At 40.1% G+C, this 25,918-nt stretch overlaps 1 protein-coding gene across 19 annotated transcripts in view; it reads right to left on the bottom strand.

Annotated features, from left to right (window-relative positions):
* The window catches only part of LARP1B (La ribonucleoprotein domain family member 1B), an 87,417-nt gene that overhangs the window by 48,890 nt on the left and 12,609 nt on the right, over positions 1-25,918 (bottom strand). For 17 of the 19 annotated variants that reach the window (XR_002829418.1, XR_002829419.1, XR_002829422.1 and 14 more), the window contains 4 exons: positions 19,133-19,276; positions 18,499-18,664; positions 12,639-12,783; positions 3,431-3,605 (listed from right to left, as the gene is read on the bottom strand). Coding sequence is in view for 10 of the 19 variants with exons in the window: in XM_023754262.1 (XP_023610030.1) it covers positions 3,431-3,605; positions 12,639-12,783; positions 18,499-18,664; positions 19,133-19,276 (630 nt within the window). In the remaining 9 variants the exon portion in view is untranslated. Of the gene's footprint in view, positions 1-1,823; positions 2,834-3,430; positions 3,606-12,638; positions 12,784-18,498; positions 18,665-19,132; positions 19,277-25,918 lie in introns of those variants that run through there. The other 2 variants (XM_023754286.1, XM_023754265.1) reach the window with 2 other exon arrangements.

Genomic DNA, 25,918 nt, shown 5'->3' with positions numbered 1-25,918 from the left:
AAACCACCACCCTAGAATGTGAGAATTAAGGAACTTAGCATTATGCACCTATTAGGAAAATCAGTTGCTACAATTTTTTAACATAGATATTTAATCTTTAAACAACTACTTATACTTATTACATAATCATCTCTAAATGTTCAAGCTTGAATGTTTCTACCATGAAGTCAAGTGTTTTACTATATTAACAGCACATGTGCTTATAAATTAAATGACATTAAAATACCAAAGAAATTGGGTAGGACAAGAAAAATTTAGCTTTTAAAGGGTGTTTACCTTATAATTAAGCTATACATATGCTTTGTGTGATTGTTTTCTTTTACAATGAAAAGATGTCAAACTATATGTGTGAAAATTTTAAAGGTTAATAGTAAAGCACTAATCTTCCAAGACCAAATTAATTTGAATATGGCTTGGATTACTTGACACTAAACTTAGACAAAAAATTAAATGCATACTTTGACATTTGTGGTTTCTAGTTTGTAAGAACTCAACAGAAAAAAAAAGTATTGTTGCAGTTTTCAGTAATTGAAAATTATCCATATGACTTTGGATAAATCACCATATACAGAGTGGGACAAAAACAGGTTTACAGTTGTGAGTTTATCTTTATTACATTATTTTATTATTTTCCATATGAACAACTCTAACCATACTTTGCCCCACTGTATATATTCCATATTTACCTGTCACAACTTTTTTAAAAGATATTTTTTTTATTGATTTCAGAAAGAGAGGGATAGAAACAATGATGAGAATCATTGATCGGCTGCCTCCTGCACACTTCATACTGGGGATCAAGCCTGCAGTCCAGGCATGTGCCCTGACAGGGAATAAAACCTTTACCTCCTGGCTCATAGGTTGACACTCAGCCACTGAGCACAAGGCCAGGCTGTCATGACTTTTTTTTTATCCACCCTGAATCACAGCAGTAATTACATAGATTGCTTTAAAAATGATAACATGCTTTATGTGTGGCACATTCAAGAATACTTCTGCAGATCAACTTTTCAAAAATAATCCCACAGCTTAGCAATCATTAGGGAAAGTCTTATATATATTTTTAGGGCCAAATAGAAACAAACAAAAAACAACACAAGATTGTCATATACCTGACCTCTCAATTTTGGTGAATGAAATTCTCTTACTATTGATAGCACAATACTATATCCATAGAACTGCAAAACCTAAATTTCAGAACACCTTACCATTCCCATAATCAACCTTTTCTGGTGCATTAAGGTCCTCTGTTCAGCACAAAGGTCAATCCATGTTAGACAATTCAAGCTCCATAGAGGAAAAAATAGAAATTTTAATTTTTTAGTGAAAAGGACCAAAAATTTTTAATATTTTACCACACAAATCCCTTAGAAAATATATTATCATGGGTTATGTTTTTGAAATTTAAGGTCTTCTCATTTGAGTAAAAAGGATATAGGTAAAAGTTTCACATTTTTCTTTATGCATGGGTACAGATAAACACAATCTAAATTTCCTATCCCTTATTCCCATTTCAAAAGTTTGGTGCAGTACTCTCGACTGAATTTAGGAAACTAAGGCTTTCTTATCAAAGGAGAATTGTTAAGGTCAGAAATTTGGGCAGTCACAGGAAAAGACTGAATTTACATGATTATTCCTATGATTTAAAGTGAATCAGCATAACTCAAAACACATTCCATCTTTCTATAATGCCTTCATTATCCATCTGGTTTCTGATGTATAAAGTAAAGAACCTACATTTTTTTAACATTTTAAATGTACATTGACTTGTTTCAGGCGGTGTATGTGTGCATGTAAATGAGTATATTAAAAAAACACAAAAATTTACAAGACATTGTGATTTTATTCCTGTAATTTTATTAATAATGCATAAATCGCTTATGGACAGGCATCACCAACTTGACTAACCTATCTTAGCTACTCTGTGGAAGAAGTGTTTTCTATTTTATCTAACTCAACTAATGCCTGTTCATGAGCAGGTTAAAAATGTCATCTTGGACCCCACATTTACACAATATATTAATCTAACTTATACAGACAGCATATCTTTATTTTAAAAACCTTAAAAATGTTTCTTCAAATTTAAAACACTTGCCCAAGTTGCGTTCTAGGTTTAGAGACACAGAGGGCTGACAATCAAAGAAACAATAAATAAAATTATCTGTGAGACTGTCCATCAGTGCTTTTTTGATGGCAGGTGCCTCACACTAGTGTATAAAAAATAAATTTTAAAGAGCGAAAAAAATACTTTCATTTCTTAAATTTCTTATCCCTTAGTGTCCACATTAATAAATCTTAAAGTCCATGTAAAATATGACAACATGTGAGATACAGTACACTTATAAAAGAGGGGCAAATTAAATAGCAAAGGACCTAACAATCTGGGAAATGCCACTCAAGCCTCTCTATTTCTACTTTATTGATCTGGACACAAGTACATAAGTCTAAAAGGAAAAGACAGAATCTTGTAATATTTCCAGAATGAAAATTAACTTTCCCACCGTGAATAAAAAGTAGCACATGCAGCCCAGGTTATTTACACACAAATGGGCAGCTCCTATAAAAACAACAGCAGTCCTCTGGTCTGTCTCTCATCATCATCATCATCATCATCATCATCATCAAATAGGTGTTTATCTCCACTGTAGTGTTGACCCAACGTCCTCCACAAGGAGTTGGGAGTAGACATTCTTGCAAAGAAGTAACTCTGGTCGCTTTCATTTCTGCAGCACGATTTGTTCCAACATTTATAATGATATTTCAGTGAGTCACCTATTCCTCTGCATATTCCGATCAAATGACATCCAAGAGCATCAGAAGATCATCACCCTGACTGAAAAAAGTTTAAGCACACATATTTTTTCCCAAGAGGGAATGTCTTAAAAATGATCCAGGAAAAAAATCTTAACATTAAAGCAGTTTTTGGAAATTCTAAGTACCACCAATTCTTTAATCAATAATTATAATAACTTCATAAGAGAACCCCAATTATGCATTAGAATATAGGTAGGTCATCTCATCTTTTCAAGACAAGATTGGAAGTACAAGATTGCTAAGAAAATTAAATAAAGTCTTCCCCACTCTTGGGTATAAGACTTAGATACTAGAATCCTACTGGACTATTCCAAGTTTACAAGGGGAAAACTGCCACAATATATTTATAATCATTTAGCAAAATTAAGAGAAGTACAAACTCCACACGACAAAGTACACAAATAATTTAAGATAGAGCAGAGCTTCATTCATAATTCTTAAAACCCTATTTAATTTATAGCTCGTGTGGGAGACAATTATGAGTAGAATTTAGAGCATTAAAGTCCTTTAATTATCTTTAATTTTCATACTAAAGCTAAATAAGCTTTAAAAAGATAGGCAAATTGCATCAAAAAGCCCAGAGTTATGCTGTTTGCTGTAGAAGAAAAGCTATTACCTGCATGTGAATAAAAGGCTTGGCCTGGTACAAACTCTGGGCAGTCAATCAGTTGAGAGAAGTCTGTTTGTGGCACTCTACGTGGAGGAGGGCCCGGAATTGGCCATTTTTCTGGTTCTATCTTTTTTCTCATTTTCTCATCCACAATTTCCACTTCTGTGCTATCTTTCAGTGCCTAGAAATAGGAATTTTGATTAAAGAACTTTCTTTCAAAAATTTTAATTGTACATCCTTACTTCCAATAACCTAAAAATTCTAAAAATTACTCCAATTTCATAGGTGAGGACACTAAAGCTCAAAGAAATAAAGTACAGCAATCGCCCTCCATCTGCAGTTTCACTTTCCGCAGTTTTAGTTACTTATGGTCCAAAATAGTAAATGTAAAATTCCAGAAATAAACAATACATAAACTTTAAATTACACACTGTGTCCTGAGTAGCATGATGAAATCAAACACTGGAAGTGAATTTTCCCTTTGTCCAGCATAAGCACCCTATTAGTTACTTAGTAGCCATCTGCTACTAGTAGCTGTTACAGTATCACAGTGCTTGTAGCATGTCATCTTTACTTTAATATGGCCCCAAAGCACAAGAGTAGTGATGCTGGCAATTCGAATATACCAAAGAGAAACCACATAAAGTGCTTCCTTTAAGTGAAAAGGTATGTATGAATATGAAAAAATTTAGTACATGCAATACATATGGTTCTGTACGTTCTGCAGTTTCAGGCATCTCCTGGGTGTCTTGGATCATATACCCAGAAAAAAAGGGGAGATTACAGTAACTTCATAAAGGGCACAGATTTTTTTCATATATATATATATATATATATATATATATATATATATATTTTTATTGATTTCAGAGAGGGAGAGAGAGAGAGAGAGAAACATCAATGATGAGAGAGAATCACTATTGGCTGCCTCCTGCATGCCCTCTACTGGGGACCGAGCCCACAACCCGGGCATGTGCCCTTGACCGGAATCAAACCTGGGACCCTTCAGTCCACAGGTCGACACTCTATCCACTGAGCCAAACCGGATAGGGCAAAAAGGGCACAGATTTATTATTCTATATAATAAGAGAGGAATATGCTAATTATCCATTACACGGTAACATCACGACCAAATCTACAACTGGTGGAGACCTACAGGAGGGCGTGACAGCGAGCTACTCATGCACGGATTTGTGCACAGGGCTACTAGTGAGTTAATAACAGGACTCAAATCATTTATATGTTCACCAATAAAAGTCTTAGCAACTAGGCTTTGGGGTTTCTCGAAAATAAATATGCTGTAATTTAAGGATAATATAAAACTAGCACAAAATTTCTTCAAAATAATTGATCAGAATTTTAACTAAAATTCAAAGGTATTCACCTTTTAGAAATAAAGAAAAATACAAATATGATATAAAAATTCAACATATGTACTCATTAACTTTAAAAATTTCAAGTTATGTTTAAGAACACATATGTTTCACTTTAAGAATCTTATATTTGTATGCCTTTAATAATAGTACAGTACTTCAAGTTCTATTTTTCACAACTGGACATTACTTTAAAATTAGTATTAAAAATTGTTTAAAAACAAACTTTTGATGGGAATCAGAATACTCACTGAAAGAGGAGTCTGAAATATGAAAGGAAATAAGAATACTATAGTAAAGGGTTTGAGTTGGTGATATATTTTTCTAACATAAACTTTCCTAGTTTTGTCCACTGAACACTCTATAAGCAATGACATCCCAGTAGCAAACCAGTATCCCCAGTATCCAGATCTTGCAACATGGATAAATTTTAAAAACTACAAATAAAAGAGTCAGGAGACAGAAGAACTCCATTTATACAACAACAGGCAGAGTCAATCAATTTATGTTAATAGAAGAAAACAGTATTTTGGGGAAATAGGAGAGGAAGATGGCTGCCGACGGCAAGGCAGACTACAAGATAGTGTGTGAATGAGAGAACGAAAGGAGTGTGTGTGGACGTATGGGGAATGTATATTTGTGGATGAGGGACAGCTATACTCCAAGGTACTGTTGGGTACTGCCCGACTGGGCAGCCTCCACTGCTGCTAAAATGTCTCTCGGAACGACCGGCTCTGCCGCGTAGACCATGCCATCTTGAAGGAGAGAGTGGCTGTTATTGGAAACCTATCATCCCGGACTCTACAACCACAACACCCAGGGACCAGCTGCAAACCCAGGAACACCGGATCTCAAGCAGCGCAAATACATGGACTCGGATGAGCTCTGCTCCTTCTCACGGGAAGGTCAGATTTCGCCTAGAGAAAGGTGAAGTCTGCAATCCAGGCTGGAGAAACCCACACAATGGGATCTGGAGGTTTGGGGTAAGTCTGAGCCCCACAAAATCCACAGCCATTGGGGCGAGTGTGATCCATGAATGTGGAAGGGGATCCACAGGGCTGCTGGCAGACGGGAACTCTAAAAAGCAACCCATAGCTGGACTGGGCGCAAAAAGGCAGCCTGAAATTTTACCAGTGTGCTGGCTGTTTAGTGCCAGGGGAAAAAAGATGTGCACAGAGATGTTCACAGAATTGCATGCAGTGCAGGAGGGTAAAATTCGCGCACTTACTCTGGCTCTTTTTTTCTTTTTAAATCCTTGCTTTTGGTTACTTAGCCCAGTACATAGGATCACCCAGTAGGGGACTCTAAGAGACTGAACGGGAAAGTTGTTTTGTGGAACCTGGGGATCAGAGTGGGGAATAATGATCAGAGAACCAGCTCTGGGGCAGTCCATTCTCCCAAACCAGTATTAAGTGCGACGGGAAAAACAAAATCTAAATACTGGCTAGAGAGGATTTATAGCCCCGGAGGTCAATCCAGAAACACTGCCACCCAGGGGTTGAATCACAAATTGACTCTTGTGTAAACACAAATAAAGGAGTCTAAGAAACAAAGAAATACTGCCTGCTTGAAAATCAGGACTGTGGCTTACAACACAGAGGAGCAGTGGAACGCAGAGAACTTCAATACTGTCCTGACTACCTGACAGAAAACAGGCATGTCAAACAAAACAGTAGAGGAAGTGAATGACCTTCACTACTGCACATTTTTATTTTTTCATCTTTTATTTAGGAAACTATATGTTTTTTATTTTTTCCTCACTTGATTTTACCTTTTTAATTATATTTTTATTTTTAATCAGTATTATTACTACTACTGTTTTACCTTTTTAAATTTCATTTTATTTTCTCTTTATTTTGGGATTAGAGTTCTACATTGTATTTTCATTTTTCCTATAGCATCATTTTACTCTATCTCAATTTCACCTGTATGCCAACACTCTCTTCCTCACTTTTCCCCTTTTATTGTCCTGTTTCTCTTACCCTATTCCTGCTTTAGATTTTCCCTATTGTTTCTTTTTACCCTGTTAAAAATTCACCCTACTTATATATCTAATTTCCGATCCCCTGCTGTAAGTCCATACATACCTCTCTTCTCTTTCTTCACTATCCAAATTTTTTTCTCTCTTCCCTTTTTTTGTTTTTGTTGTGATTTTTTTGCCCTTTTTTTTGTTCTAAGTTTTTTTCTTTTATTTTGTTATGCCTTGCTTTCTCTGTCCTATTGTTGTTTGCTTGATTGTTGATTAGATTTGGTTTTTTTGTGTGCTTGTTTCCCTTTTTGTTTTTTTGTGTTTTTTTAAAAATATTTTTTATTGATTTTTTACAGAGAGGAAGGGAGAGAGATAGAGTCAGAAACATCGATGAGAGAGAAACATCGCCCAGCTGCCTCCTACACATCTCCCACTGAGGATGTGCCCGCAACCCAGGTACATGCCCTTGAGCGGAATCAAACCCGGGACCCTTCAGTCCGCAGGCCGACGCTCTATCCACTGAGCCAAACCGGTTTCGGCCCTTTTTGTTTTTTGCTGTTTTTCCCCTCCTCGTTTGTTATTAGTTGTTGTTTGTAGTTTGCATTCATCTCTGGGTGTTTGTTGTTTGCAATTCTTGGGATTAGTGGTTGTTCTATTGGCGTTTTCTCCCCATATAGTTTTTCCCGCCGTCTTTTTTATTCTCTTTCTTTTCTCTCTTACTTTTTTTCCTTTTCTCAATATCATTTTTGTGCTCCTTTTTTTTTTTTTCTTATCCCCTAATTCTCTTTTCCTGGTGGTCACCTTTATTTGGGATTATTAGTATCGTGAATACATTTGTGTTCAGTGCCTTGTGCCTTGTTGTGTTGTATTTTGTGCCTTTAAATCAACACAGGAGAGAGAGAGCGCCACATAAGTGGATACCCAGATAAGAGAGATCTTGGGCAGACAAAGAAGCGCGCATATGAAAGAAAAGAAGGCATCACCAGAAAAGGAAGTAAACGAAATAGAGGCAAGCAATATGTCAGAGAAAGAATTCAGAGAAATGGTCATAAGGTGGCTGAAAAGAATGGAAGACAAATTCCACAATATGTGTCAAAACCAAGAGGAAATGAAGAACCAAGAAGAAATGAAAAATGACATCACTGCTTTAAAGAACTCAATGGAAAGCATCAACAGTAGACAAGAAGAAGCAGACTACCACATCAGTGAGCTAGAAGACAAGGTAGGAAAAAATACCCAAGCAGAGCAGCATCTAGAGAAAAAACTTAAAAAACAGGAGGAGAGCCTAAGGCAGTGGTTCTCAACTTTCCTAATGCCGCGACCCTTTAATACAGTTCCTCATGTTGTGGTGACCCACAATCATAAAATTATTTTTGTTGTTACTTCATAACTGTAATTTTGCTACTGTTATGAATCATAATGTAAATATCTGATATGCAGGATGTATTTTCATTGTTAAAAATTGAACATAATTAAAGCATAGTGATTAATCACAAAAATATGTAATTATATATGGGTTGTCCGATGGTCTTAGGCGACCCCTGTGAAAGGGTCGTTCGACCCCCAAAGGGGTTGGAACACACAGGTTGAGAACCGCTGGTGTAAGAAAACTTTGGGACCACATTAAACGAAACAACATCCGCAAAATAGGGGTGCCAGAAGGAGAGGAAACTAATCAAGGAATAGAAAACCTCAAGGGGCCAAAGAGCCTCATGTGGCTCGTGAGCCGCAGTTTGCCGACCACTGTCCTAGAGAGATGCAAATCAAAACAACAATGCAGTACCATCTCACACCTGTCAGAATGGCTATCATCAACAAACAACAAGTGCTGGAGAGGATGCGGAGAAAAAGGAACCCTCCTGCACTGCTGGTGGGAATGCAGACTGGTGCAGCCACTATGGAAGACAGTATGGAGTTTCCCCGAAAAGTTAAAAATGGATCTGCCATTTGACCCAGTAATACCACTTCTAGGAATATATCCCAAGAAAACAGAAACACCAATCAGAAAGGATATATGCAACCCTATGTTCATAGCAGCATAATTTACAATAGCTAAGATTTGGAAACAGCCTAAATACTCATCAGCAGATGAGTGGATCAGAAAATTATGGTACATCTACACAATGGAATACTACACTGCTATAAAAAAGAAGGAATTCTTACCATTTGCAGCAGCATGGATGGAACTGGACAGCATTATGCTAAGTGAAATAAGCCAGGCAGTGAAAGAAAAATACCACATGATCTCACTCATTTATGGATAATAAAAGAACATTATAACCTGATGAACAAAAAGATAGATACAGAGGCAGAGAAACAATGAACAGACTGTCAAATTACAGTGGGAAGGCTGGGGAGTGTTCGAGGGGGAAGTAAGAGATCAACCAAAGGACTGGTATGCATGCATATAAGCATAACCAATAAACACAAGACACTGGGGAGGTGGGTTGAGGGTATGTGCCAGGGGGAGGGGAGGCCGGGGTAAGGTCAATGGGGAAAAAAGGAGACATATGTACTACTATTTGTAATACTTTAAACAATAAAATAAAATTTAAAAAATATAAAAAAGTAGTTTGCTTTGGGATAGGAGAGGTGGGGGAGAGTGACTAGAAAGGGTCACTGAGGAAGTCTTTAGAGTACTAGATACCAGATTATATCTTACTAGAGGCCCGGTGCACAAAAATTTGTGCACTGTGGGGGGAGGGGTCCCTCAGCCTGGCCTGTGCCCTCTTGCAGTCTGGGACCCCTCGGGGGAGGACCACCTGCTGGCTTAGGCCTGCTCCCCGGGGGATTGGGCCTAAGATGGCAATCAGACATTCCTCTGGCAGCCCGGCAGCCCTCAGGAGATGTCCACTTGCCAGGGGGAGCAAACCTAAGCTGCAGTTGGACATCCTTAGCGCTGCTGAGGAGGCAGGAAAGGCTCCCACCACCACCGCTGTACTGGCAGCCATCAGCCTGGCTTATGGCTGAGCAGAGCTCCCCCATGTGGGAACGCACTGACTACCAGAGGGCAGCTCCTGCATTAAGCATCTGTCCCCTGGTGGTCAGTGTGTGTCATAGTGACCAGTCATTCCCAGTCTTTCTGCTGTTAGGGTCAGTTTGCATATTACCCTTTTACTATATAGGATAGAGGCCTGGTGCACAGGTGGGGGCTGGCTGGTTTGCCCTGAAGGGTGTCCCGGATCAGGGTGGGGGTCCCGCTTGGGTGCCTGGCCAGCCTGGGTGAGGGGCTGAGGGCTGTTTTCAGGCTGGCTGGCAACTGAAGTTCCCAGCCTCTCCTTTTTTTCTTTTCTTTTTTATTCTGGGATTTATTTACCTTCTATATTTGAAACTTTGTTGCCATCACTGGAGCTGAGAGCCAGCTCCTGCTCGCTCCAGCTCTGAAGCCATGGCCTACTGAAAGCAGGTATCTGGGGTTTGTTTAGCTTCTATAATTGAAACTTTGTTGCCATCACTGGAGCTAAGAGCCGGCTCCTGCTCGCTCCAGCTCTGTGGCCACGGCCTGCTGAAAGCAGGTATCTGGGGTTTGTTTAACTTCTATAATTGAAACTTTGTTGCTTTCGGAGCTCAGAGCCGGGCGCAACAGGCGGGGAACCTTGGCTTCCTCCATCACTGGAGCAAGCAAGCCTCCTGCTCGCTTCAGCTGCATGGCTGCCGACCGCCATCCTGGTTGGGTTAATTTGCATATCGTGCTGATTAGCCAATGGGAGTCGTAGCTAAGGTACAGTCAATTACCATGTTTGTCTATTATTAGATAGGATTTGGACAGGGCTTATGCAATTTTCAAAACTCAAACTGAAAACCCAAGATCTCTGCATTTTACAGTATATTTATACCTGAATAAAAAAGAACCTAGCCCTAGCTGGTTTGGCTCAGTAGATGAAGGGGCCTGAGTTTGATTCCAGTCAAGGGCACATGCCTGGGTTGCAGGCTCGAGCCCCAGTAGGGGGTGTGCAGGAGGCAGCCAATCAATGATTCTCTCTCTCATCATTGATGTTTCTATCTCTCTCTCCCTCTTCCTTCCTCTCTGAAATAAAAAAAAAGGAAAAATCCTACTCAAAATTTATGAGTTTAAGTTTTTCAAAATAATATTTTGGAAAAGACTGCCAATAGTGTTAGCTAGAACATGCAACAAGTCAAACTCTCAACACTGGTAGTTTTAACTGGTTCAACACGTTATGCATGTGCAAAGATCCAGACATAAGAGAGCAGAACATATGTAATGGGAAAATGTTCACCAGTATCTTCAAAAGCTAAGCATTTATTTCCTGTTACCCATCAGTTTCACAGGAAAATAAGTACAGGTGTCATCCAAAAAATATGTGCACTGATATTCACAACAGCATATCACTTAAACTGAAAAGAACTCAAATGTCTATCAACAAAAGCATGAAAATATTTGAGTTACACAAAAATAGAAACACAACTGCTACACACTAACAATGGGTAAACCTAACAGAAATAATGATGAGCAAATATCAGATATATATAAAGTAATACATACGACTGATTATGTGAAGTTTAAAAGACAGGTAAGGGAGAGCTCTGAAAAGCAATTTCCTTTGAGTAGAGCAGTGGTATTGACTAGGATGGGGCACAAGGGAGTTCCTAGAATGCTGAAAATGTTCCATTTCTTAAACTAGGTGGAAGTTACACAGGTCTATACACAGAGAAAGTAATTTGTAATCTTATGATTTCTAATACACCGTATAAATTATGCCTGTTGAAAAGGGAAAAAATTAAAGAAAAAAACCTGGGGAGATTAATGCTTTTACAAACATGCTGTGTTTGAAAAAGGGCAATATAACAGTGTACGTAGTCTAGTATGAACTATCTTAGGAGGAATACACAAAAAAGAAGAAATATGACTGTCACCAAGGAAGTTAGTTTAACTAGTTTACTACTGGTGAAAGGTGAGAAGGAAAGTTTGTGCTTTGAATCTTGAATCATACGGAATTTATTCCCTATTGGGGGGAAAATTAATTCAGTAAGAAAATAAAGAGAACAGAAAGTGAAACGAGAATAGAATCAAGCAATCACAATCATCAATATTTACCCACTAGAAAGGAAAACATGTCCACACAAAAATTTAATGAATGGAAATACACACTAAAACTGGAAGACTATGCCCTGACCGGTTTGGCTCAGTGGATAGAGAATCGGCCTGCGGACTGAAGGGTCCCAGGTTCGATTCCGGCCAAGGGCATGTACCTTGGTTGCAGGCACATACCCAGTAGGAGGTGTGCAGGAGGCAGCTGATCGATGTTTCTCTCTCATCGATGTTTCTAACTCTCTATCCCTCTCTCTTCCTCTCTGTAAAAAATCAATAAAATATATTTTAAAAAAATAAAACTGGAAGACTAGGGCCAAAAAAAGCCAATAATGTTCAAGCTTGAAGGATCAGTTTAAATACAGGAGGAAACATCACTAGTAATTCTTTTTTTTTTTTAAATATATTTTATTGATTTCTTTACAGAGAGGAAGGGAGAGGGATAGAGAGAGAAACATCGATCAGCTGCCTCATGCACACTCCCCACTGGGGATGTGCCGGCAACCAAGGTACATGCCCTTGACCGGAATCGAACCTGGGACCCTTGAGTCCGCAGGCCGACGCTCTATCCGCTGAGCCAAACCGGTTAGGGCTCAATAATAATTCTGTAAGTGGTTTCCAAGGTTAGAAATTTATTTGAGCTTGATAAAATGGAAAAAAAAGCCATGAGATTCATCCAAAGCCTTAGACAACTACAGATTGTTTTGGGGGTTTTTTTCCCTCATAAAAATTGTAATAGAATCTATTTTTTAGAGCAGTTTTAGGTTTGCAACATAAACAAAAATGCAGGCTGTTTTATCTGTTTTGCGAATGTATAATTACCTCTAAAATGAGATTAAGGTTTGTAGTGAGAGCCTGAACACGGTGGAAACCAGCAATCAGGGAAATAGGCAAAAAACCTTGCTCATCCATCTTTCTCCTAAGAAAGAAGTCCCGTTCCAAATTTTCTATACTGAAGTAATATTCACTAAAAAGAGAAACAATAAAATAAATATCAATTTCATCCATTTGTTCAATAGCAAATAAAAATATCTATTGATTATAGTATCAGCTTCTAAAAACCTATTGTAACTTATTAATAGCATTATACAGATTTAATACAACACAGAGCAAATATAAGAAATGATAGTACTTATATGTGGAATCTAAAGAACATAAATGAACAAACAAAACAGAAACAGACTCATAGATATAGAGAATAGGCTGGTGGTTGCCAGAGGAGAAGGCAGTTTGGGGAGTTGGCAAAAGAGGTGAAAGGATTGAGTTGTTAGTACAGATTGGTAGTTATAAAACTGGAAGTGATGGGGATATAAAAGTACAGCATAGGAAATATAGTGGATAATATTGTAATAACTAGAGACCCAGTCCATGAAATTCGTGCACTTGAGGGGGGGGGGTTCCCTCAGCCCACCCTGTGCCCTCTTGCGTCCGGGAGCCCTCGGGGGATGTGCATGTCATAAGACTGGTCAACCAGTCAACTGTCTTCCCTCTGGTGGTCAGTGCACGTCATAGCGCGTGGTTGAGTGGCCTTAGCATATCATTAGCATATTACGCTTTGATTGGTTGAACGGACTAACGGACACTTAGCATATTAGGCTTTTATTATATAAGATTGAAAATGGTGCCAGTTGGGTATGGGCCATATCAGGGGTAGGTAAAGAATATGACTGTTTAACCACTATAATGTATACCTGAAACTAATATTGCATGTAATTGAAAAAAACAAAACACCAAAATCCTACCAAGTTAATAATGAGTAGAAAAAATTTTAGAATACTAGTTATCTTCCCAAAAACTGACAGTAAATCTAAAACTAATAGTAAAATAAAACTAATTTTTACACTTAGATCACCTTTAAGTAAGTATAAAGAATTAACCACAATTTACTTTAAAAGTTCAATAACTGATTTTTAAAATGAGTCACTTAGGTGAAAATTTTCATTACAAAGCTGTTTTTATTTGCTTTGTTTAAACACCAAATAACAAAAGCTAAATACATGTCAACAGACTACCTTCCAACTTTTCCCCATCACTGAGAAGAATGGTATATGGGAAGTATTCTTTGTCAAGTTTACAGAGCACATTACAGTTTGTTCTGTTTTCTAAACTGACAGGGTACTGACATTGTTTCAATACTTCTGAACCCTAGTAATCAAGTACACTGTTTAGTGAAAAACTTAGTAAATACATGGGCTCAGGCACACACACAATTATATATTTAAATAATGCAAGATCTCCCCCTTTCTTTGATGGGGAGATAAATACTATAAATAACATTAAGATTTAACAGCAAATAACTAAACAAAGAATTCTTATGACATCAGGAGGTACGTGGGGGGGCGGGGGGGACAAAAAAAACTTAAACACCTAATCTTTCCTAGGACACTATAGAGGGAAATATGAGTGAACAAACGGTATAATCAATAACTACAAGTTCCATACAAATATGAAGAATATATTTAACATGGCACTTGAGAAACACATGTTTAAATTATAGCTTCCGTATAGAAAAATAAGAATTCTAAAGAGACAGATCAAGATAATAAATGGAGGGAAATGTAGAATTCAAAAGAAATACATGACATCAATAATGATATGGTCAGCAGCTTAATTCGATACTGTTCCCAAATTAGAGAGAAAGTTTGCAAAGTTGGGTGCTCATACATTTGGGTGTAAGGTTGGGTGACTAAGATACACTTTAAGTATTTAAGTCAAATTCTACCTGTGATGAAAAAAAATCACCTATAAATGAAAACTGACTTTGACCTACTTTTCACTGGAGGAAAAAATATCTTACTTTAGAAATGTAAATATCCAAGTTGTTTCTTTATACTCTTATATTTATCCAATTATCACAGTGCAAAGCTCCCTTGCATCAGGGAAATACTACTGACATTTCAGCAACATTAGTAAATACTTTATTCTTCAACAGTGAAAAATAATCTAAGTCTTAAAAAAATTTAACATTCTGATTTTTGTTATACTTCAAAGGCCCTTTCACAGTGCCTGGCATGTGATGAGGACAAATATATGTTCTTAAATTCTAAATCATTTAAGGCATTTTATTTACTCAGAAGTTAAAATTGTTCTTTAGTGAAAATGTCTCTGAATCATTAAGATGCCTTTTAATCTAGTACTTTGTGAAATTCATAAATCACCCTAGTATCTATAACATATATTTCTTTGAAACTTCGTATAAACATACTCATATCTATATCTTACTGCCAAGGACTGTCCCAGCTAGAAATAACAAAAATCTTGAATTTTCAATATTTTGACATAAAAAAAGTATACATCTTCAGTTAAAATGATTTTAAAAACTCCATAATCGGCTCAGCCTCTTCAAAATTCATTCAGCATAATGTTCCACAAGTAAAAGTTTTTCAATAACTTCTTAAAGAGAAAAATATAAACCCTAATCAATGAGCCTACTATGTATGAAAAACCTCAAAGACACAAAGTCCACTGCCAGGTCTCAGAAGGGATCTGGGAAAAAGAGTTACAAAAATATAGGAATAGTAGTTTGAAGTTGGCAGCCACATGCCAAACACTTTTTGTCCATAAAAAGTGTTTGCATTAACTGTAAATAAAGAAGCAAGACCAAAATAAACAAGCTGCTTCGTATTGTAAGCCAATCAAATCAACATCTAGATGATGTTGCTGATGAAGAAATTATTTTCTAGCCGTGACTTGTTTGGCTCAGTGGATAGAGCGTTGGCCTACGGACTGAAAGGTCCTAGGTTCGATTCCAGTCAAGGGCATGTACCTTGGTTGCAGGCACATCCCCAGTGGGAGGTGTGCAGGAGGCAGCTGATTGATGTTTCTCTCTCATCGATGTTTCTAACTCTATTCCTCTCCCTTCCTCTCTGTAAAAAATCAATAAAATATTTTTTTAAAGAAATTATTTTCTAGTGACAGAGTAGGGTCCATTTTCTTTCTTAAATATAAATAGATGTTTTTAACATGCTTGTGCCCTTTCAAAAATAGCTTTTTGCATTATTCACCTCGTAAGGTTACAAAAATTAAAATTTCAGCAAATTGGTGAAGCAAATCACTTGGAAACATCTTTTTTTCCACCACTATATTAACACTATGTAAATATGCAAACATCCTATACTACACTAATATGAAGAGCTATCTTTTTTCTTAAAGATAACAGAACAAACTAATGTTCTCTTAACCAATTTCAGTATTCAGAAAGCAACTATTATGAGAACTAGATAGAGTAAGAAATATCAACTAAAAATAAGGTAGTACTCATTTAATGTGTCAAAGAATGAAAACTTAAAAGTTAAAACAGAAACTTCAAACTCTGAAGTCAATTGCTAAGAAAGTTTCAAGACAATCTTTTTGTAAAGTATATGGTTGTCTAACCATGGTGCTGTATACCTGAAATAACAAAGTAACAATGAATGTAAAATGTAATTGAAAAATAAAATTTAAAAGATAAAATCACTATTCCTTCCATCCATATTATTTGCAAAATTTGTAAACAATCCAAACTTCTTGCTCTTTTAGAATATATAGTTTTCTATTATATTTAACTAGAGGCCCGGTGCACAAAAATTTGTGCACTGGGGGGGGGGGGGTTCCCCCAGCCCGGCCTGTGCCCTCTCACAGTCTGGGACCCCTCGGGAGATAACGACCTGCTGGCTTAGGCCTGCTCCTGGGTGGCAGAGGGCAGGCCCAATCCCTAAGTGCAGCCCCTGGTCAGGCTCAGAGCAGGGCCGATTGGGGAGTTGGGGTGCCGCCCCGTCATGCACAGAGCAGGGCGGATCAGGAGGTTGCAATGGCACCCTCAGTCACGCTCAGGGTAGGGCCGATTGGGGGGTTGGGGCACCGCCCCCTGTTACACTCAAGGCAGGGTCGATGGGGAGGTTGTGGCGCCACCCCCTGTCACGCACAGAGCAGGGCCCATCAGGGGGTTGGGGCGCTGCCCCCTGTCACTCACAGAGCAGGGCCCATCAGGGGGTTGGGGCGCTGCCCCCTGTCACTCACAGAGCAGGGCCGATCAGGGGGTTGGGGCGCTGCCCCCTGTCACTCACAGAGCAGGGCCCATCAGGGGGTTGGGGCGCCGCCCCGTCACGCACAGAGCAGGGCCGATCAGGGGGTTGGGGCGCTGCCCCGTCACTCACAGAGCAGGGCCCATCAGGGGGTTGGGGCACTGCCCCCTGTCACTCACAGAGCAGGGCCCATCAGGGGGTTGGGGCGCTGCCCCCTGTCACGCACAGAGTAGGGCCGATCAGGGGGTTGAGGAGATCCCCCCCGTCACTCACAGAGTAGGGCCGATAGGGGAGTTGGGGCACCGCCCCCTGTCACACACAGAGCAGGGCGGATCAAGGGGTTGGGGCGCTGCACCCTGTCACACTCAGGGCAGGGCCAATGGGGAGGTTATGGCTCTACCATGTCACACACAGAGCAAGGCCCGTGGAGGGGGGTTGGGGCGCCACCCTCTATTACCCACAGAGCAGGGCCAATCGGGGGGTTGGGGCACTGCCACTGTCACACTCAGGGCAGGGCCGATGGAGAGGTTATGGCTCTACCCTGTCACACACAGAGCAGGGCTGATCAGGGGGTTGGTGCGCTGTACCCTGTCACACACAGCCGCAGGGCAATCAGGGGATTGGGGAGCTCCCCCCTATCAGGCACAGAGCAGGGCTGATCAGGGGGTTTGGGCGCTGCCCCCTGTCACGCTGATCCCGGTGCCGGAAGGCATATTACCCTTTTACTATATAGAATAGAGGCCTGGTGCACGGGTGGGGGCCGGCTGGTTTGCCCTGAAGGGTGTCCTGGATCAGGGTGGGGGTCCCCACTGGGGTGCCTGGCCAGGCTGGCTGAGGGGCTGAGGGCTGTTTTCCGGCTGGCAGGTGACTAAAAGCTCCCAACTGCTCCTTGTTTTCTTTTCTTTTTTTTTTTTTTTTTATTCTGGGCCAGCTTTAGCTCTGAGGCCTCGCTGCTGAAACCATCGATACAATGTTGCGGTCCGGGGCTGACTGAAAGCCGGTTTTGTTTAGCTTCTTATTTACAACATAGTAATAGTTGCTTAGAGTTGCTGCAGTCCCTGGAGGAAGCAAGCCTCCCTGCTCGCTTCAGTGCATGGCTGCCGGCCGCCATCTTGGCTGACAGTTAATTTGCATAAGGATACGCTGATTAGCCAATGGGAAGGGTAGCGGTCGTACGCCAATTACCATGTTTCTCTTTTATTAGTGTAGATTACTCATAATTATGCCATGACATTATAAGTAATATCCTTTAAGCAAATACCTAAACAGTAGACAAAGCAATATCATAAATAACATGAACCAAATATAAATTTTTAAAAATACTTATTTTACCAACATATCCTAAAAAAGAAAAGACAATACAGCCCTGACTGATATATAGCTCAGTAGGTTGGGTATCATCCCATGTACCAAAAGGTTGCCAGTTTAATTGCCAGTCAGGACACATGCCCGGTTGCCTGTTCGATCCCTAGTACAGGGTATAAAAGAGGCAGCCAATGGATGTTTTTCACATCGATGTTTTTCTCTCCCTCTCCCCCCAACCCACCCCCTGCTTTTCCTAAAATCAATAAAAACATTTTTAAAACATCACAATACAATACAAAATGCTATCAATGATGTTAACTTTTGATATTGCAACAAACTTTATCATTACATCTACTTACAGCTTATCAACTTACATTTGGCGCTTAATATACTCTTTGAGCAATGCTTCTTCCACAGGATATACCTGTACACCAGTACCATCATCATAGTAATACATCATACTGGTATTAAGTTCTGTTTGAAATGGTTGATCAGTCCTTTCACCATGTTCTCGATAAGCATATGAATAATCAAAGTTCACTTGATGAGAAGAAAAAAAAAGAAAGGTGGTCACAAACTTTTTTAAAAAACAGAAAAAGTTACTATAAAGAAAAATTCAAAGTACAGTACTTCAAGGGATAAAAAATAAAATCATTTATATTATCAGACAAGTAAATTTGTTACGTATGAGATAGGGGGAAAACTAAGGCTGAAGGCTTACACACATTTTTCAGTTTATCTAAAAAAAAAAAAAAAGATCTAGCTGGTGTGGCTCAGTGGATAGAGTGTCAGCCTGCAGAATGAAAGGTCCCAGGTTCGATTCCAGTCAAGGGCATATGCCTGGGTTTTGGGCTCGATCCCCAGTAAGGGGCGTGCAGGAGGCAGCCGATCAACGATTCTCTCTCATCATTGATGTTTCTATCTCTCTCCCTCTCCCTTCCTCTCTGAAATCAATAAAAATATATTAAAAAAACAAACCACACACACACAAAAAAAATCATGCCATACATCGAGAATTTCCTCTGCCTCGGCCTCTTCCCCGTCCTCGACCTCTTCCTCGGCCTCTTGAGGAACCTCGGATATTACCACCTTCACTTCTCACACTGGAAACTTCATCTTGATCATCTCTCTTTTCTCTATCACGTCTCCAACCTTTTTGAAATAAAAATAGTTTTATATATTCCAATTTGCAGCTATGAATAACATGATTATCTTTATGAAAACCTGGTAAACACTTCTCTTCACTTTGTATCTAGTTATTTAGTAACCAGGCAATCAATCTTCAGATAGATACAAACTTAAGAGATCCCATAGAAATTTGTCAAAATGTCTCTGGCAGCCCTAACTGGTTTGGCTCAGTAATAGAGTGTCGGCCTGTGGACTGAAGGGTCCCGGGTTCGATTCCAGTCAAGGGCATGTACCTTGTTTGCAGCCCATCCCCAATAGGGGGTGTGCAGGAGGCAGCTGGTCAATGTTTCTCTCTCATCAATGTTTCTAACTCTCTATCCTTCTCCCTTCCTCTCTGTAAAAAATCAATAACATATATATTTTTTTAAAAATGTCTCTGGCATAAAGGGAGCCCACAAAAGTACTGACATATAAAAAAGAAATTCTAGTAAGTAAAAATAACATACTAAAAAAATACTTATTTTCACAAAATGTTTAAGGAAAGGGTGTTTCTATTTAAGTAAAAGATGTTTCTTTTATTCATTTTTTAAAATTTAAATCCTTTATTGTTTAAAGTATTACATAGGTCTTCTTTCTCCCCCATTGACCTCTCCCCGGCCACTCCCACCCCCCAAAAGGTTTTTCTTTTAAAGAAAAAAGAAATAAAACCACAAAACATACTGGGAGTAGATATCTGAAATACAGTACACAAATTATAATCAGAATATACAGAAGTCATACAAAGCTCTTATACACAAACGTGCACACACTGGAACTCATAGGAAAATAGCTAGAAGACAGGTAAGGCAAACTAAGAAATGCAAATAAATATAGAAAATGATTCTCAGCCTCACTGGCTGTGAGAGATGCAAATGAAGACAATGAAAGAGCATTTCATCTGCTCCACTCAGACAAACATTTCAAGGTCCTGCCAATATCAATTGTGAACCAAGATAGTGAAGACAGAATATCTGTATACTGCTAGTGAGAGAAAAAATAGACACATCCTCTTTAAAATATTGGAATAATTACACACACACACACACACACACACACACACAACTAGAGGCCTGGTGCATGAAAATTCATGCACTGGGGATGGGGGGAATCCCTCAGCCCGGCCTGCCCCCTCTCACAGTCCGGGAGCCCTTGGGTGATGTCCTACTGATGGCTTAGGCCCGCTCCCCAGGGAGCGGGCCTATGCCACAGTCTGGCCTCCCTCTGCGGGAGGCAACCAGGCTTGCCCCACCCCCTGCCCACTGGTGGGTGGGGGGCGATCTGGGGCCAGGCCAGCTGGGGGAGAGGCTGTGGGAGGTTGAGGCACAGCTGGTCGCACCCCATCCAGCCTCTGTGGAAGCATGGCACCAGGACTGGCCCAGCGCCACTACCCCTCCCGTGCTGCCTCGGCGAAAAGGGGCCATAAGTGCTGGAACTGCCAGTGCTGCCGCCTCTCCTGTACCACCGGCCCTCAGCCCTCGCAGCTGCTGCGGCTTTTGTCTGGAAGGACGTCCAGTCTATCTGGTCTAATTAGCATATTACCCTTTTATTAGTATATATATGCAATAGATCAGGGTTTTCAACCTTGACAATATAGACATTTTGAGCCAGATAACTGTATAATGTGCAGGGCTGTCTTGCAGTACGGTATGATGTTTACCATCATCCATGGCCTCCACCTACATGCCAGTAGCACACACTCATCTCCCAACACTCCCCCACCTACAGCTAAGAACACCACTATTATCTTCAGACAATATCAAATGTCCCCTTGGGAGGAAAAAAAAAAATCACTCCCATTGAGAATCACTGACCTAGGCTCTGCAAATTCTTCCCAATAATAGTATTCTCCAAATATTTCTGCCTAAACCATAGTAAGCCTTTTTTTCATCCTCACCTAAGGACATCATTTGAAAGAGAGAGGATATATATAGAGAGAAAGGGGGGAGGGGATAGAGAAAAAGAAACATCCGTTGGTTACCTCCCATGTGTGCCCTGACTGGGGAATGAACCTGCAATTTATAAACCATAACTGGGAATCAAACCGGCAACCTTTTTGGTGTATGGAATGATGCTCCAAGCAACTGAGCAACCTGGCCAGAGCCAAAGTAAGCCTATTTTATGTTATACTGTAGTACACAAGCAAAACATTTTTGTAATTTAAACACAATTGTCATAATAAATTTACTATGTGAAGTCTCCCAGTCTATCAATACACCAATTTTATAATGCATCTTATGGGTTGAAGTCTAAAGAAATTACCCTAGAGAACCTCCTATATACATTTACTGGAAAACATGCATAAAAATGTTCATGACAGCATTTTAATATCAAAAAATTGCTAACAATTCAAAATGTCCACTAACAAAACAGATTTTTTTTTTAAATATACTTTATTGATTTTTTACAGAGAGAAAGGGATAGGGATAGAGTTAGAAACATCGATCAGCTGCCTCCTGCACACTCCCCACTGGGAATGTGCCCGCAACCAATGTACATGCTCTTGACTGGAATCGAGCCTGGGACCCTTGAGTCCGCAAGCCGACGCTCTATCCACTGAGCCAAACCAGTTAGGGCAGCGGTTCTCAACGTGTAAGTTGCGACCCCTTTGGCAGTCGAATGACCCTTTCACAGGGGTCACCTATGACCATCCTGCATATCAGATATTTACATTACGATTCATAACAGTAGTAACATTACAGTTATGAAGTAGCAACGAAAATAATTTTATGGTTGGGTCACAACATGAGGAACTGTATTTAAAGGGCCAGACAGTTGAGAACCACTGGCTTAGGGTTTTGTTTTTAAAATCAAAAAACAGATTTTATCAAATAGTGAAATACCCTTTAGCAGATGGGGGAAAAAAAAAGAATGAATCACAGCAATACAACAAATATGTATAAATGTAAGAAAATTAAGTAAAGCCCTGGCCTGTGTGGCTCAGTTGGTTGCAGTGTAGTCCCAATTCCTGGTACCCCAGGGCATGTGTGGGAGGTCACCAATCGATGTTTCATTGTCATATTCAATGTTTCCATCTCTCTCTCTGAAGTTAAAAAAATTAGTGTCAAAGACTATGAACCTTAAAAATTACAATAAGTAAAAAAGATTAGTGCCAAATAATATGTAAGTGGAGTCATACTGGATGTCAATTTCAAAAAACATTAAAATAATAAAGCTTGAGGGATTTTTTTTCTCAGAAGGGAGGCAAGTAGATGAAAACTGCAGAGGGCACACAAAGAAGGTAATACTAACATGCATTTTTAATGTTAGTCTTCATAACCTTATACATAGAGGTGGGCAAAAGTAGGTATACTTGTTAGTAAGAAGAAATATATAAGAATAAACTGTTTTTGCATATTCATGACTGTAAACCTACTTTTGCACAATCCTATATTTTCTTATATACCCAAAATTTAATTTAAAAATTTAATTATGAACATACTTTTATAACAAAACATTGATATATTTGAGAAACTGATAAAAGGAAAATTTTTCTGTAGATAGCTCTTATAAATTTAAAGTCATATTTTGTGGAAAATTTAGTAAATATAACTACTGACTACTAGATTTTTAAATTGCTGTTAACTAGATTTTAGATATAAGGGAATTAATTTTGACTTCCTTAAAAAGAAGAAAGAAATAAATAAATAGAAAGAAAGAAAGAAAGAAAGAAAGAAAGAAAGAAAGAAAGAAAGAAAGAGAGAAAGAAAGAGAGAAAGTAAGTAAGTTGGTGCCTGGCTGGCATTGCTCAGTGGTTGAGCTTCGACCTATGAACCAGGAGGTCACGGTTCCATTCTGGTCAAGGCATATGCCAGGGGCTGTGGGCTTGTTTCCCAGTGTTGGGCATGTGGGAGGCAGCCAATCAATGATTCTCTCTCATCATTAATCTCTCTCTCTCTCCCTTCCTCTCTGAAATAATAAAAATGTATTAGAAAACAAATATAAAACAAACAAAAACAGGAAAAACCCTCCTGCTCTTATCACCAGTAATACGTAGAAAAGATAATAGAGCATGTTAAAGAATATCATGACCAAAGCAATCAGCAAAATAAAAAGTAAGGGAAATTCCCTAAGACTTATGGCTTAACAAATAGCAATGGGAAAAAAAACAAAACACTTCAGGTGAGAATATAAAATGGTACAACCAATTTAGAAAACAATCTGGAAATTTCTCATAAAGTTAACACATTGTATGCGGGAAACGTATTTATACGTTTTACGTTGACTGTAAGTAGTAGAGCCACCTGTTAGCGTGCGATAAAAACTACCCGCAAACAGTGTGTTAAATATGTACTTACCATACCACCTAACAAGCCCCTCCTAGGTGTTTACCTAGAAATTGACACATATGCCCACACAAAGAGTTGTACATAGATGTTCATATTACTTTTTTTTTTTGTTAATCCTTACCCAAGGATATTTTTCCACTGGTTTTTTAGAGAGTGTAATGGAGGTGGGAGAAACAGAAAGATGTGAGAGAGACATAACAATTGGTTGCCTCCCAAACCCACCACAACAAGGGCCAGGGATTGAGCCTGCAAGCGAGGTGTATGCTCTTGACCAGAATCAATGCCAGGAGCCTTTAGCCCAACAGCTAACGCTGTATCCACTAAGCCAAACTGGCCAGGGTGTAGTATTACTTATAATATGCAAAAACTGGAAATAAGTCAAATATCCACAAATATTTGAATTGATAAAGGGGTATATCCAGTCAACACAAAACTATTCTGCAATAAAGATGTAGAACTACTGACGTCTGAAACATTACTGATGAATCTGTAAAGCATCATGTTGAGCAAAAGGACACCCAAGAGTACATAATATCCTATCTAATAAAAGACAAAAAGGGTAATTAACCGTACCTCCACTACGCTTCCCATTGGCTAATCAGGGCAATATGCAAATTAACTGCCAACAAAGATGGTGGTTAATTTGCATACGTAGGCACAATGATGGGAGGCGAAAGGGGAAGGACGGAAGAAGCCGCCTGCCGCTGACGATGATCGGAAACCCAGGTGGCAGGCAAGAGCCGGGTGGCAGGGCAAAGGCGGAGAACCCGGGCCGCCTTTGCCCTGCGCGAACTATGCAGCCGGGAAAGGGGCGTGGGGCCGCTGGGAGCAGGGCGGGAACTTCCCGGGGTTTGCGTCAGGCACTGGAGAGTGGGGTGGGAACTATGCAGCCAGGAGAGGGGCACCTGGCCACTGGGAACAAGACGGGAACTTCCCAGGGTTTGCATCAGGCAGCCGGGAGCAGGGCCGGAACTTCTGCCGAGTTCCGCCCAGTAGCTGCTTGCTCATTCACTTACTCATTCATTCACTCATTCACTCACTCACTCAGCAAACCCTCTCAGGTCCCTGGCACAAGGCCAGGCACTGAAATTGAAGCAGTATACGACAGAGCTATGTCCTCAAGATGTTAGTAATTCAGTAGGGCGAAGCAGGCACATGAAGGAGGCAGTTGTATACACAGATGCCCTGTACTAGGTTTGGTGAAGGCTGTAACTAATGCCAACTTTGTTCTCTTGATAAAATGGGGCCTCGGGAGCGAGGCCGCCCCAAGCCTATAGGCCTGTGCCTAGGCCAGGAGTGGCCGGGGACCCGGAACAGGACAGAGGGTGCAGGTCGGGCTGAGGGATCTGGCCCCACCCCTAACCCCCACCCACGAGTGCACAAATTTTTGTGCACCGGGCTACTAGTACATTATATAATTCAATATATATGAAATTCTAGAAAGGGCAAATCTACCCTCACAGCAAGTAAGTACATTAGTGGTTGTGATAGTTAACAGCAATTTTACTGCATTTTAATACATATGATTTATAGGCTCAGTAAAGTTGATTTTTTAAAAAAGGATCCAGAAACCACCCAGAAAAGGCTCCCAATAGTCAAATGTGAGACAGGAGAAACCAAGATGGCGGCATAGGTTAACGCCGGAGTTTGCTGCCTCGAACAACCACTTCAAAAATACAACTAAAAGACGGAACGGACATCATCCAGAACCACAGGAAGGCTGGCTGAGTGGAAGTTCTACAACTAGGAGGAACCGAGAATCAGAGGAGGCGCAGTGCTGAAGTAAAATACTAAGGTGCGGAGTGCGCACGGCGCGGGCTGGTGGCTGAGGGCGCGGTTGACTGTTTCAATCCGGAGGGAGCCTCAGACTCTGAGCTCCAGATCCGGGCGAGTCTCTAGGGACCCAGACTCAAACGGGAGAAGCAGGACTGTCTGGCTACGGTCCCTCCGAGGTTTGCAGCGGTTGCTGGGACAGAGAGGCAGAGCCCTGGGGACGGACTGAGAGCAGCCATAACTGCTCCCTCCGCCCTGTTGATCCTGTGGGACCTGCTCCGCCCAAGCCCTGCACAGAGCCATTTGCCAGATAGCCTCAGGCAAAGGCTAGATTAGCACATCCCTAGAGGACACAAGTTCTTCCACTGCAGACACAGCTGATTATCACAGCCAGTTGGCCTGGAGGTCAAATCCCTCTAGTATTAACTACAACAATCAAGGCTTAACTACAACAAGACTGTGCACAAAGACCACTAGGGGGTGTGCCAAGAAAGAATAAAAAATGCGGAGACAAAGAAACAGGACAAAACTATCAAGGGAGGATATTAAGTTCAGAACCACACTTTTG

The sequence above is a fragment of the Myotis lucifugus genome, unplaced genomic scaffold, assembly GCF_000147115.1.
Source record: "Myotis lucifugus unplaced genomic scaffold, Myoluc2.0 scaffold_1, whole genome shotgun sequence".
Taxonomy (NCBI): domain Eukaryota; kingdom Metazoa; phylum Chordata; class Mammalia; order Chiroptera; family Vespertilionidae; genus Myotis; species Myotis lucifugus.
Note: the sequence above shows the minus strand (reverse complement) of the source record. Positions and strands in the feature narration are given on the sequence as shown.